Genomic DNA, 14,498 nt, shown 5'->3' with positions numbered 1-14,498 from the left:
CCACCTAGTTGTCCCCCCATTTTACAGATGAAATAAAAGAGGTACAGAAAACTCAAGTGACTTACCCTAGGCCACATAGCTAAGAAATAACTGGCAAAGCTAGAATTTGAATCCAGGTTCCATTATTCCAAGTCTGCTTGAGGTTTCATTTGCCTGAAGCGTGTATTGATGTGAACCCTGATTTCCTTAATGATGGTGGATAAGCAAGTTTGTCATCTCCTGTTTTGGTCTTTTCCGTTTGAGGGTTCTCCTCTTATCGCCATCCCCCCAGATAACTTATGAGAGCCTCCGACTCCTGCAGGGAGTCAGATGGCAGAAGGAGGAATTGCTGTATCAGTAATCCAGGCTGTGCTTGTCACCAGTGGAATGTCCTGGGAAGGTGAAAGCAGATCATAGGAGAAAGTGAGGGAGAGTGAGCCACCCACCCCAACCCCACCACTGGAACCTTAGAGACCAGTATATCTAAACCCCTTCATCTTACAAATGAGGAGACTACAGCCCAAAGAGAGAGGACACTGGACTGGGGTCACCCAACAGGTGTCGGAGATGGGATTTGAACCCAGACCTTCCTGACCATGTCCAAGGCTCTGTCCACTGTACTGTTGCTCATGCCTTGTTGGAGCAGATCTGAGCTGCTTCTGAGGAGCCCCTAGAGCTGGTGGCCCTTGCGACAAGTTGAAAAATAAATGAATGGCTGAAGGGGGTGGTAGATTCAACCTGGGGCTGGATTGGGCAGGGCTGTACTTAGAGAACAGCCTTTCCTATGTCCCAGAGGAGGGGTCCTGGGCAGTTTAGAACTCTAGCAAGGAATTCTCATTCTTTCTGCCCTTCAGCCTTACACCCAAGGTCAGCTGTTGATTATCTCTGATTATGAGGGGAGAAAATAGGCAATCAAAAATAATTTATGTTTGATAATGTATAATTCTATTTTGCCTCAACAGATTTTTCTTAATGAGATGTGTTAAATATTAAAATCTTCTTGCAGTCCCTAGACATATAGTGGCTGATGCAGGAGAGTAGCTTTTGGCACCTACAATTGCATTGGTAAATAGCAGAATGGAGTAAATTTATCTCTTGCCCTCCCACCAGAAGGAGCCCAGGCAGTGAGCTCAAAGTATTTTCCCCTGGGGCTAAGGTACTGTGCATTTTGCCAAAACTGCCTCTCAGTAATACAGATGATAAAGAAATAATTTAAAAGCAGGAGATTTAACCTGGGGTCATTCACAACCTCTGAGTAAACAGACAAAAAGAACTTGGGAGAGAAGGTGGCAGGCAACATGGATAGAGCACTGGGTGTGGAGTCAGGAAGGCTTGAGTTCAAATTTGACCTTGGAAATTTTTTAACTGTATGACCCTGGACAAGTCACTTAACCTCTGTTTGCATTAGTTTGTCGTGAGGATCAAATGAAATATTTGTAAAGCACTTAGCACAGTGCCTGGTGCGTAATAAGATACTATATAAATGCATATTCCCTTCCCCAAGGCCTAATAGTGTAGGCTATAGTTTAGCAAAGTCCTCTCCAGAGCATCCACCAGGGCCAGCATTACCTTTCTAGGTCCACAGTACTGCCTTTTGTAGGAAGGCAGAGATCTTTACTTGCATCCCTCCCCATCTATATTTTAAGTTAACTGGGGCCACTTAAGGAATTGTGGGTTCTTTGATGTGATCAACCTTGTTTTAAAAGACCTTGCTTCTTGTCCACTCACCTGGCCCCTCAACCATTTTCTTCATGCACACTAATTATCGCTAGCGTCATTTTTCTCCAGTGACTCCTGATCCCCTCCCCATCCCTGAATCCTGGAGGTCAGCTGGCTTCTTAACAACATGAAGAGGGCTGGCACCTGGCTGTCCACTTGGGGTATAGACACCTCTTGGTGCTTAGGGTGAGCAGGTTAGGAGCTTCCAGCAGGGCTAGCTGCGAAAGCTTGAAGCTAGAAACAAGAGAGCACACGAGGCAGACACCTCCTAGGAATGGGCCGATGGACCGAATCCCCTACTTCAAAAGCTGCCTCTCCAACCTTGTTTAAAATGGACAGAGACTAATTTGAGCCTTCTATTTCTAAGCTAGTAGAGGCAGAATAATCTGCTCTTTTCAGAACCACATATCACATATGTATCTTGGAGTCGGTTTTAAAAAGAGCTATACTGCAGAAAGACCCACTCTCCCCCTTCTCCTTACGAACTATAAGCCAAGACTGTTTTTGAGAGTAGATGATTAAGAAGGCTTTAGGTGTGCTTGCTAATAGTGGTTCTTCCAAAAGCAGGAGTTCTTAACCTTGTTAGTGTCATGGACCCCTCTGGCACTCTGGTGATGCCTGTGATCCCTTCTCAGAATGTTTGCAAACTGGTAAAGTAAAATATATTGGATTACAAAGGAAACCAGTGATATTTGAAAAACAGTGGGTTGGTTTTTATTTTTTTAAACAAGTTTACACACCCCAGGTTAAGAACATGTGTTCTAAAGCAGGCTAACATTGAAAGGCCTGAATTGTTAGTCCCTCTTGAGTTCTTGGCTAGAAAAGTCTCATAAAGGTCACCGTCCCTCTTCAGAGGCATTTAGGGTTCACCTTAGAGACTCCCCTTCATCCACTCTGCCTCCCTCACTTGGTCTGTGTGCTCTCTCCCACTTTGGTATTTCCTAAAGAAATGTTCCTTCTGTGTTTTGACTCTGGGTTGCTTCATTCCCCTTTGCAAAGAAAAGTCTGGAGAGCACTACCCTCTAAGCCTCCTATTCCTATATGTGCATTTCTGATTATGAATGCATACTAGGCTTCCTTTGCTGGTGTCGTCTTTATACTGTTAGAACTTTCTAATGTAACTTTAATCAACAAGGTACCTAATGAGGAGTGATAATGGAAATGCATTTCCTGCTCTCATTTTTTTTTTCTCTTTTCTCCCTCCAGTACACTCCCAGCATGAGGGCAACATACCTTTCCGTCACTGATGAGCACATGAGGCATTACGGGAATGAATTTCCAGGCCAATAGTCTTCCAGTGGTTTCTTTCTTCTTTTTTTTTTTCCAAAAGAAAACTCAAGCTATATTTCTTGAATAGAAATGAAAGGAAACTAGAAAAATGCATGAACTAAGGGAATGAAACAAGCCTAGCTGAAGAGAGCATGAGCTGGTGGAACTGATTAAGAGAGGGCAGGCTCCTGAGCAAGGCTGGAGCACTGGAGTACGGCAACCTGCCAGCCATAGGCAGAGAGATGTCAGGAGCCTCTAGGGTGTGTGTGCCTGACCCTCCCTAGCTGTCTTCCTCTCCATGTTGGAAATGCCCTATGGCGGGAGCCTAGAAGCTGCTATTCCCCAAGTCGTATTTCAGTCATTCTCTCCGTTCAAAGAAAAGGCAGGAGGCCTGGATAGGACCAGGTGCTGCAGTCTTGGGGACAGAACTGTCTCTCCTTGGATCTTCACTAAGGACTTTGTGTTCTGCTACATTTTGATAGTTATTCCAAGTGAAAAGCACAGGCAGTCAGATCTCTTTAATCTCCTCTTCCCTCTCCTTCCTAACTGCACTGATTAGGAGGGTTTGTTTTTTTTACCTGCCTGAAATAGAGGGGAGAAGTTGGTTGGGGGGGGGGGGGGTTTTTTTTTTTTTTTAAGAGAAGTTAAATGTGAAATAAGTAATTTAATACTGTCCAAATAAATAGGCCACAGGACAACACTGACTCTTTGATATCAACAGTCTTACCATGTAGAAGTAAGTTTGTTGAGTATGGAACATGGGGATGGGAAGGTGATAGAGACAGAAAAAAGGGATAGCATTGTATAATGCACATTGTTAGTCTTCTAGGAGACTAGGTTTGGGATTTGGGGCCTGTTTGGCCTCCTCCACTGTGTACATGCATCATGCATGTTTGCCATTGGATACCACCTGGACACCACCCTTCCTATGCCTTTGACCACCTTGTTTCCTCCACAGATGGAAATTCCTCTCTGAGTTTATCCTATATGGTGGGGCTGGTCTCAGGTGTTCATGGAAACATTTGAAAAGTCATATAACCTCCCTTTTTTTTCTCCAGTGGTTTTTTTTTAAATTGGTTATCCAAAGGAGAGAAACCTTCAGCACATTCTCTTTTTAAGATGTGGAATTTTGAGTCCATTTCCTACATTTTTTTGAAAAATGGTATTATTCTTAGTACTGATCAGCTCCCCTGGGCTTAGCAGATTTTTTTTAATAAGATGCAATGGAAAACTAAGAGTGAGACATCCACCGATGCTTTTAGAGGACTCTGGTTTCATTCCACTCAGGGAAGAAGTCTCTTTAATGAGACAGACAACTAACCAGGATAATGAACAGAGTTTTCACACTGGGGAAGAGGCGAGAAAGATAGGTTACTTTTTTGTGTTTATTTCCTTGCAAAATTTTCTCTTTTTCAAAAGGAAGATGTGGGATCAAACCAACAAGCAAGCAAATGTGTCTTCTGCTGTGTCACGCCTCCTCCCTACCTGACATTTTCATTCATTCTTTCATATACCTTGCTACCAGCCTTTACCTCCATTGTGAAATAGGCTCTTGAACCTGGAGGAAATAATGACCTACCATCCTCCCTCTCCTGAGGATTAAGGTTAGGGTCTTTGGTGCTTCTAATCTCCTGCCAACGCAAAGTGCACACCCTCAAGCCCCTCCTAGAGCAGAAAAAAATTCTGCTTTAGCTTGGGATCTTGGGACTTGTGGTTTTGGAAGAGCTCCCTTGATGGAATAACAGTGCTGATAGTGTGTAGTATTGGCTAGCTTATGGCAGGTAAAACCGGCACTGGCGAGCTAGGCCGCCCCAATCCAGGGCTCTTCCATTGGAGCTACTGGACTTAGCAGTGACTCACTGCGTCTCTCACTAATACTAACCTGTATATACTGTGTAAAAAAATATCCTTTGTATGGCCATGACCATAGAACATGTGACTAAGAGCGACTAGTTACACAAGGTTTTGCTTCTTAACATTTCATTGTTGTGACTAGGACGGCTATTTTTTAATGCATGTAAATGGAACGTTCTTTTGGGGACTCCTGAAGGAGCAAAATGGGGACACCTCTGCCTGAACATGGATGTACCTGCCCAGGAGAAAGAAATAAACACTCGTACTAAAGTTCGGAGTTGGTTTCTAACTTCCTCAGCCACCCAAGGGCATCAGGCCTTCAACTGACTCTTTCCAGAATGTGCTGGTAGTTCCCAGGAGTGGTAGAGATTACAAACTTTTTTTAAGTCAAATTATGGCAGAGCAGTGCCAGTAAATCACTGATATCCTGAGAGGTCTTATTTGGACCTATCTATTTTAGGCAAACTTTATCCAGGGAGAAAAGGTCATTGCTTTAGTTCCTGTGCCATCCTGTTTTCTCCAGTTTGCCTTGCAAGAAGATGGTCTTACTTTTACTGGGTTGGCTGCTCTCAGTTATTTAATTTGTAACAGAGGGCTTGGAGTAAAAGGCCCTGACTTCATATTCTCTTAATCTCTGTTCTAGACCCTTCTCCTTTCTATATCCATGAGCGTTGTGCTAGCAATTTTACAATCTATGTTTGCTGCTCCCTGGTCCGGGTGAAGCCCCTATTAGAACCGTAGGTGTCCATGAGGACAGTCATTCAAAGAGAATTTATTAGCAACAGGTTTGTTCTAGTCAGTGTGCTAGGCTCTAGCCAAAAAGATGAAACAGGCTCAGACTTCAAATAGCTAATTTCCCTCAGGGATGGCAGTGAGTGTATATATTTAGAGGAAGGATGTTTCATATAATAGGTGTCATTTGTGCAGAATTTTGAAGGAAATGAGAGTCTAAGAGTACAGTTGAGGGAGAAGCATTCCTAGTATTGAGAATGGGTAAGGCAAAGATGCAGTGTTGAGAGTCAGAGTGTCATGTACAAGAAAGAACAAGAGGGTCAGTTTGACTGGGGGCTTGAACCAGGATGGTAAACATGAGTAGAAAGTACACAGGAATGTGGATCTGTGAGAATAAAGTCTTCACACAGGTCTGACATGAAGCATTCTGAGAAATCTAGATTCTCTTGCTTCGTGAGAACGCTTATACAAAGACCCAGGAGGTCAGTAATGGAACCCAGGTTTCTGGGTTCCCTGTCAATCATTTTGTCTATAAGGGGTGAAAGACCTGCATCCTTGCAGCCACATGTGGCCCTCTGGGTCTTCAAGTGTGGCCATTTGAATCCAAACTTGACAGAACAAATCCCCTTAAAGGGATTTGTTCTGTAAAACTTGGACTCAGTCAAAAGGCCGCACCCCAGGACCTAGAAGGTCACATGTAGCCTCAATGCCACAGGTTCCCCACCCCTGCACCAGACCCTGTGGGGCCTTACAAATAAACATGGTCTTTTGGACCTTTGCTATGTATTTGGGGCGAGGGAAGGAGAGGCTTAGGGGGAAAGAGAAAGAAAGCAATTCCTCTCTCCTGAAGTACCTATAAGGTGGGGACCTCTCTGGAGTATGAGCAACAGTTTTGAGGGAAGAGTATTTGGTATAAGAAATACAGGATTTTCCTGTCACCAGGTTGAAAATTTACCAGATGTGCAAGATTCCTTTATTTAAAATGTCTTTTTTTACCCGTTCAAAGGAGGCAGTGGGACCCCACTCCCTTTTCTTCTCAAACCATAGGATCCCAAGGGCAATATGAAGCGATAATCAGAGCAGTGGGGCAACTCCCTGTGCTCTAAGCATTGCTGATTCTGAAGGTAACTATTCCAACCCAATTCTCATGTGAGAGCAGACAGGAGATTCTATTTAATTTTCTTTGGACTCTGAAGCAAAACGACATTAAGTCAGGTCTTAGACAAGTAGAGATGACTACGAGGTATGTGGATGCCAAGAAGGCCAAGTTTGTTTCTCTTCTAGACCAGTGAACTATCCTGTTCCATGACCACAATCTGTGCCTTTAACCTGGCCAGTCATTTACTAAAAGGAGAAAGGGAGAGTACATAAATATCATCGGTGCTGGCCTCACAGTGTGTAGCCCAAATTAGCCCTAAAGATCCTTGTTCAACTCTCACTCTCACAGATATGTCTCAGGTCCTAGGGCAAGACTACATCTCTTCCTTAGGGTTCTAGGGGTGCCCCTGAGGAGGTGGCTATGATTCTCTAACGGTTGGAAAATTCCCAAGGGGGATTGTACTAAAATTTCTTTAATAGCTGCTTAAGCAGTAAAGCATAGCAGAATATTATGAGTAGTATATTAAATTACCCTGAGGGTTCCCAACATTTTATTGTTAAAAAAAAAAAGTATGCTGGCAACATATCATTGTCTTGAGCCCCAGCTTAGTGTGCTTCCCCCCAAAAAATTATCAGTTAAGAATTCTTTTACTCCATGATGGCAGCATTGGTCCATCCACTCCTAGACTTCCTAGCCCTTCCTGTGGGGGGCTACAGACAGTGTCAGGATGGTATAGTTCCTAAAACACATTGTTTTTCTACCATGGTCTTCCTCCTTATGCCATAACCTATTAAAGGAGTGGAAGAGTGATGACCAGAATAATGTTTATCACGAAGTGGAGGGTTGGGTTGTTTTTTTTTTTTTGAGGAGGATGAATAAAGCATTCATTTAGTACTCACTTTTTTTTCATACAAAACATTTCTATATTAGCCATGTTGCCAAGAAAATAAAAACCCAAAGCTTCAATCTGTACTCAAGAGTTCAGTTCTCTCTCTGAAGGTGAATCTTATGGAATTGTCTTGAATTATTGGGTAACCAAGATTTCACAACAGGTTATTACAATGTTGCTGTTACTATGTACAATGTTCTTCTGGTTCTGCTCACTTCACTTTGCATCACTTTTTATAAGTCTTCCCAGGTGTTTTTGAAACCATTCCCCTCATTATTCCTTATAGAACAAAGTATTCCATCACAATCAAATACCATGACTTGTTCAGCCATTCCCCAGTCAATGGGCATCTGCTCAGTTTCTAGTTCTTTGCCACCACAAAAAGCTGCTATAAATAGTTTGTACAGATGGGTCCTTTTTGTTTTTCTTTTATCTCTTTGGGATACAGACCTAAGTGGTATTTCTGGGTTTAAGGATAAGCAGTTTTATAGTCTTTTGGATATAGTTCTGTATTCTCTAGAAAATAGTTGGATCATAAATTGAGTTCTTGATCAAGAATTCCCACATTAGTGTCTGGCCAATAACTGTGTTTCTAGTTCTCATTCTCAATGGGTTTACTCATCTGTGGGAATCACTCAATTTTTCTCCATTTTTAAACTTCCCAAATCATATGTAGATATTTAGACTATAAATATGCACTTTCATTTGTAGTAAAAATGGCTTATGGGCTGCTGTTGGGCAGTGGATAGAGTGTTGGGCCTGGAGTCAGGAAGACTCCTCTTCCTGAGTTCAAATATGGCTTATCACTTAATCCTGTTTACCTCAGTTTCCTCATTTGTAAAATGAGCTAGAGAAGGAAATTGCAAGCCACTCCAGAATTTCTGCCAAGAAAACTCCAAATGGGGGTGGCTAGGTGGCACAATGAATAGATCACTGGTCCTGGAGTCAGGAGGACCTGAGTTCAAATCCAAACTCAGACACTTAACACTTAAACCCAATTGCCCTGCCCCCCCCTCCAAAAAAAAAAATCCAAATGGGGTCACAAAGGGTCAGACAAAACTGAATCAACTCAACAACAACAAATCATAGCTTAATGATGCTATCTATACATTACCCTTTTTTGAGGTAGAAAATCCTGGATGGATTCATCCTCACTCAGTTTCAATATGTTTCAGTAGAAAGTATACTGGAATTGGAGTCAAGGGAAGTTAGATGTTCAGATCCTAGTTTAGTCAGTTATGTTTAGGGAAGCAAGTTAAGCTCTCCAGGCCTCAGTTTCCACCTTTATAAAAACAAAATGGGACTATGACCTTTAAGGGGGCAGCTACATGGATAGTGTGCCAGGCCTGGAATCAGGAAGACTCATCATCCTGAGTTCAAACCTGACCTTACTAGCTGTGAAACCCTAGGCAAGTCACTTAACCCTGTTTGCCTCTGTTTCCTTATCTGCAAAATGAGCTGGAGAAGGAAATGGCAAATCACTCCAATATCTTTACCAAGAAAACCCCAAATGGGGTCAGGGAGAGTCAGATATAATTGAGCAACAACTCTTTTTTAATAGTGAGTATTTCCTTACTGTGATATACCTCTAGGTGGTACAATGGATAGAATTCTTAGCCTGGAGTCAGGAAGACCTGAGTTCAAATGTGACCTCAGATATGAGCTATGTGACCCTGAATAAGTCAGGCTTAGCCTCAGTTTCCTCAAATGTAAGGTGGGGATATTAATAGCACTTATCTCCAGGGTTGTTGTGAGGGCCAAATGAGATAAAAAATTGTAAAGCACATAGTAAGTACTATATAAATGTTAGTTATTACTATTATTCTTATTGCCCATCACAAACTTGTACCAGATTAGGGAGGAGAGAAAAGAGGGGAGGGGGGAAGAAGGTGGTATTCCTAATGGTGAATGTGAGTAAATTGCAACATATAGCCATCCACAAGACAAAAAGGGGCAAAATAGGTCATCAACATGTGAAAGGAAAAGAAAGCAGCCTGGTCAAATGGGTGAGGATGGGAGAACAAGGTGCAGCCCCACTGGAATTCTTGAGACGAACATGGACAAGAATCACACAAGATGAGTAATGAGAATGAGGTGTCATCTGAAGAAACAGTCAAAGACATCACATATCCATTGGTGTAGTACAGGGTTATTGATTTACAGCCTCAATAATGTGTGGAAACTGCATTGAAGCAAATGTAGCAGCTGGTTTTTGTTGTGGGGCTGGTGAACAGTTAGGTGGAGCTGTCAGTCAATTTTTTACCCCCGCCTTTGCATGGACTAAGCCCATAGGTAAGTGTAACCCCTGTTGAAATATCAGCAGGTACATTTGGCAGCAGTCCTGGTAGAATTGTATATATAATATGCTAAAAATGACACTGACTTTTTTTTTTGTCTTAGTGTTTCTATCTGTGAGCATTGACCTATTGCTAGGCTAACCAGCCCCTAGGTGATGGAAATGACTCCATTTTTAACCACAGATGGTGTGCCAGAAATTTCCTAAATACCTAATAATTGGCTTGGTCAACTACCTTTAATAGTCATAATCACTTATGCAAACTTCATCTAATCCATGTGTACAAGGTTTGCAAAGTTTCCTAATCATAATGTCCTAGTGGTTGATGAGGGTGGGGTGGCAGTGCAGACTGCCCACTCAGCTGACTGGCTCCTAAGGCCCTCCACTTAGTCCTTGTGACTCTGCATCTGACTGTATGCCTAAACCTGTGGGATTGTAGGGTTGGGAAATGGCATTTTTGAAGCCTGTGACTTGTGATCCTTTGAATGCTTATGTTCCTTCTTGGCACCTTGCCCATGATCTCTTCACCCTAATATTTTCAGCAAGCTGTGGCTGAAACGTTTGATTTTGGGGTCCCCATGGACATAGCTCTAGATTCTCATTTAGCAAAGCTAATATCACTTGGAGTAGCTTGTGCTCAAAATCTCTACTTTCATTAGAATGCATCCTGGTAGGAAGCTATACAATGAAAAATGCTTTTCCCAAAACACCTTGGAAACCATGAATTCTTTCTGATTCTTCATTAGAAATGTCTATACATACCTTATAAAATGCACAGTTACTGGGGCGGCTAGGTGGCTCAGTGAATGGAGCACCAGCTCTGGAGTAAGGAGGACCTGAGTTCAAATCTGACCTCAGACACTTAACACAAAAACTAGCTGTGTGACCTTGGGCAAGCCACTTAACCCCAATTGCCCTCCAAAAAAAGGGCAGTTACAACATCAATTGGGCCCTCACTGCTGCTAGGTAATCAATCCTGCTACACCTCCCTTATTGACTCATTATCTTATTCTCCACAGCAGCTCTTCCAAATCTCATCCCTCCTCAAACCTTCCATGGCTCCTCTTCCCCCTACTCTCTCAGGAGAGAATCTTGCCTCTTTTTATAGAAAAAAAAATTGGGTTTATTCAATGTAAGCTCCCTTTTCTCCCTTCTTCCTCATCTCCTATAACACAGGTGCCTTCTGCCACTTTACCCTTTACCCTTATCTCAGGTGAAGAGGTGGTTTTATTTCTTACCAAGACTAACCCCTCAACCTGTTCAATGATCCAATTCCATCCCATCTCCTCCACAGATTGTCCTCTCTGTTATCCTTAGTCTTTTAATTAATTTCAATCTCTCCCTCTCTACTGGTTCATTCCCTACTACCTACAAATATGTCCATGTCTCCCCATCCTGAAAAAAAAATTCACTTTATCTTTCCATCCCTGCTAACTCTTTTCCTGTATTTCCCTTGTATCTTCTTGGCTCTTTGTAGCTACACTCCTTAAAAAGACCATCGCTTTCTCTCTTTCCACTCTCTTCTTAACCCCTTATAAACTAGCATGTAAGTTTATCATTCCACTGAATTTGTTCTCTTCAAAGTTGTAAATGATCTCTTAGTTGTCAAATTCAATGGCCCTTTCCCCATCCTCATTCTCCTTGGCCCCTCTACAGCCCTTGACCCTGTTGATCATTCTCTTCTCTCTGGGTTTTCAATCATCACTCTTTCCTGGTTCTCCTCCTACTTGTCTGACCACTTCTCAGTCTCCTTTGCTGGACTCTCTTCCAGATCACACCCTTTAATCATAGGTATCCCTCAGGGCTCCGTCCTGGGCACTCTTTTTCTTCTCCGTCCATACTACTTCACTTGGTGATCTCATCTGCTCCCAGAGATTTAATTACCATCTCTGTCTTCCTCCCTTCTCTCCCTTTGTCCACAGAAGATATCATACCCTTACATGTGGGTGCTCTGCGCAAAGGAATATAGATTTTGTTCACAAGATATCTTGGGATTTGGGGGCTAGATTTTTTTTTTCTTTCCTTCTTATTTATTCTATCTTTTAAAAAAAAAACTGAGATGATTAACTCTTTTGTTGCATATAGTTTCATTTATGATCTATTAAAATAGCACTTGGGAAAACCAGGCTTTGATAAAGCACACTGGGGTTCAAATTGAGTCACTTGACTATGCCTGAAATCCAAATCACCCTGCTCTCACTGATTGACAAGTAATGGCCTAAACCTCACTTGGTCATTGTTTTGCTTTTGAGGGCTCTGAGTAAGTGTAATTAGCAATTGTTTCTGTTCTGGCCAGAAACCCTAAGGGTCTTCCCTCCCAGATTGAATTTTTTTTTGAATAGGCAAACTTTGAGGCAAATAGGCAAACTTTTGCCTCATTTCTTACCTAGCATTAAATCACTGAATCACTGAATGGGTGTGGCCTCAGACAAACTGAGACATGGGAAAGATCTTAATCTTTAAAAGGTTAGGGTCTGCCCCCTGTATCTGGGGTCATCTCTAGTCCTATGTTTTACACTAGATTCAGATGACTCTTGAGGAAAGAGTGAGGCTGATGACTTGGCACAGCCTTGCCTCACTTAAAAACCATTCACTTGTAAGTCAAGATATCACCCTCCTAATACCATTGCTCCTCTTTGAGAATGAAGGACAAACAACAATATCTCTATACTTGTGATTATCAGATTTACTTATCCTGCCTCAAACTCTCTCCTGGCCTCCAATCTCACCTCTCCAACAATCTTTCAAACCTTGCACTGGATGTTCAGCAGGCATCTTAAACGCTTTATCTTTTTGACATCTTCAAATCCCCAGCAAAATGTAGCACTTCTGAAATAATATCTCAGTATTACATTTCTTTCTATCTCTTTAATGGGGCTATTCCCTCATTCAATTGCTTCTTGCCAACTGTGTTCTCAGTAAGTAATAACCCTGACTAGCAATTGCCAGTAATTACCACTGTTTATAAAGACAAAGTTTATACTGAAAACAAAGAAAGGTCAACAACCTTTCCTATCATCCCCTCTTCCCTACCTCTAATATACCCCCTCTCTATCCTGGGCCCAAGGAAAACAGATTCAGGCTCCTATGAAGGATTTTATGAGGAGAAAGGAGGTACAGGATTATTGTCATGTAGTCTGTAGTACGGGGATTTCCCCAGCTAAGGCCTCTGCCTCAGCATCACACACCTCATGCCCCATTGGCCCAGGAAGCCTCCTTCCCAGAGTCCTGGCCCCTTTCTTTATGGAGATTGCCTCTGCCCACACTTCTACTCTCTCAGTTCCATGTGCCTTTTACTGCTTCCCTTTTTTCCAGTTCCCTATTATTGCTTCCTACAAGTTAGGCACTTTGTTTCTCTTTGAGTTTGTCTCTTGGACTCAGAGAACTGGCTTTTAAAGGTCACCCTAAGCTATGGCTTCATCCAATTGCATTATTTTCTTTTTATTCATTCAAGGAACTAACTTACATTTGAAAAAAGATCCACTGCTGAGGACACATCTTTTACTATTAGCTTAACACCCTATTGTCTTCCCTTTTCTGTTATTATGTCATGGACAGTCAAGAACCACTCTCTTTTGTAAGGACTTTATGGCCTAGCTGGAGAAAATGAGAACACACATGGAACAGTGAACCACCCAAGATAGTCCACTTTCCATTAGCTCCTCCACAGAATAGCATCTCTTCCTCAGCATAAGATGATCACCTGAAATCTCCATACATATTTACTCAGCTTTTGATACTCAACGCCTCATTTCCCTCAGTTGCCTTTCTCCTCTGATTGAAGGATGATATGATGGAGCAATAAACTCCTCCAATGCCTTCCTTTATTGTTCTTGAATCATTTCAGTCTCAACTCTTCAGACTCTTTTTGAGGTTTTCTTGTCAAAGATACTGGAGTGGTTTGCCATTTCCTTCTCCAGCTCATTTTACAGATAAGGAAACTGAGACCAACAGGGTAAAGTGACTTGCCCAAGGTCATACTAGTAAGTATCAAAGGCTAGATTTGAATTTATGACGTGGTTCCTGATTCCAAGCCTAGAGCTCTTATTTACTGCTCCACCTAGCTGCCCCAACTTCCTTTATAGGGAGCTCGGAACTTTCCAGGTAACTCTATTTTCCATTAGCCACTGTTCTTGGTTTTGACTCCATTAATGTCATGTCCCCACTCCAGGTGCCTCCTGGTGGCCTCCCCGCAGACGCACTTCCCAGCTTCCTTTTGTGCCTTGTCTTATCCTGTTAAATTGTGAGCGACTTGAAGACAGGGTTTGTCTTCCTTTTTCCTAGTTGTATCCGTAGTGCTCAGTAAATATTTACTGAATTGAAATGAATTGGTTTATATGCCCTACAACTAAAAATAACTAAACTACAACACATAAGTCCATGGTTCTTTAGGAATCTATAATCTTAACTATGTGGACACTTCCTCTGCAATGGTATGCTTTTCCGGTCCATGCAATTACTATCTGTATCCTTCCATAAGTCCTCCATGGAACTACTTAGACTCTTAAAATGTGAGAATGAAGGAACCTCAGCATCCATCCCGCCCAACTCACATACAAAATGAATCTTTACTATAACATCCTCTATCAAGGGTCATCCTGCTTGAAGACCCTCAAAGTGGATAAATCACTGGCCTTGGAATGATGAAGACTCATCTTCCT

General features: G+C 42.2%; 1 protein-coding gene across 2 annotated transcripts in view; it reads left to right on the top strand.

Moving 5' to 3' along the window:
* TTYH2 (tweety family member 2) overlaps nucleotides 1–5,091 on the top strand; it is a 95,421-nt gene extending 90,330 nt beyond the window's left edge. For both annotated transcript variants that reach the window (XM_069076503.1, XM_069076502.1), the window contains exon 14: nucleotides 2,905–5,091. In XM_069076503.1, coding sequence (XP_068932604.1) covers nucleotides 2,905–2,988 — 84 coding nt within the window. In that variant the 3' untranslated portion in view covers nucleotides 2,989–5,091. The remainder of the gene's footprint in view (nucleotides 1–2,904) is intronic.
* The last annotated feature ends 9,407 nt before the right edge of the window (nucleotides 5,092–14,498 follow it).

The sequence above is a fragment of the Petaurus breviceps genome, unplaced genomic scaffold (genome assembly GCF_028583685.1).
Source record: "Petaurus breviceps papuanus isolate PSGF00001 unplaced genomic scaffold, PetGlider_PUasm1.0 90925, whole genome shotgun sequence".
In the NCBI taxonomy this organism is placed as follows: Eukaryota; Metazoa; Chordata; class Mammalia; order Diprotodontia; family Petauridae; genus Petaurus; species Petaurus breviceps.
The sequence above is the reverse complement of the archived record's forward strand: the minus strand, read 5'-3'. Positions and strand labels throughout refer to the sequence as shown.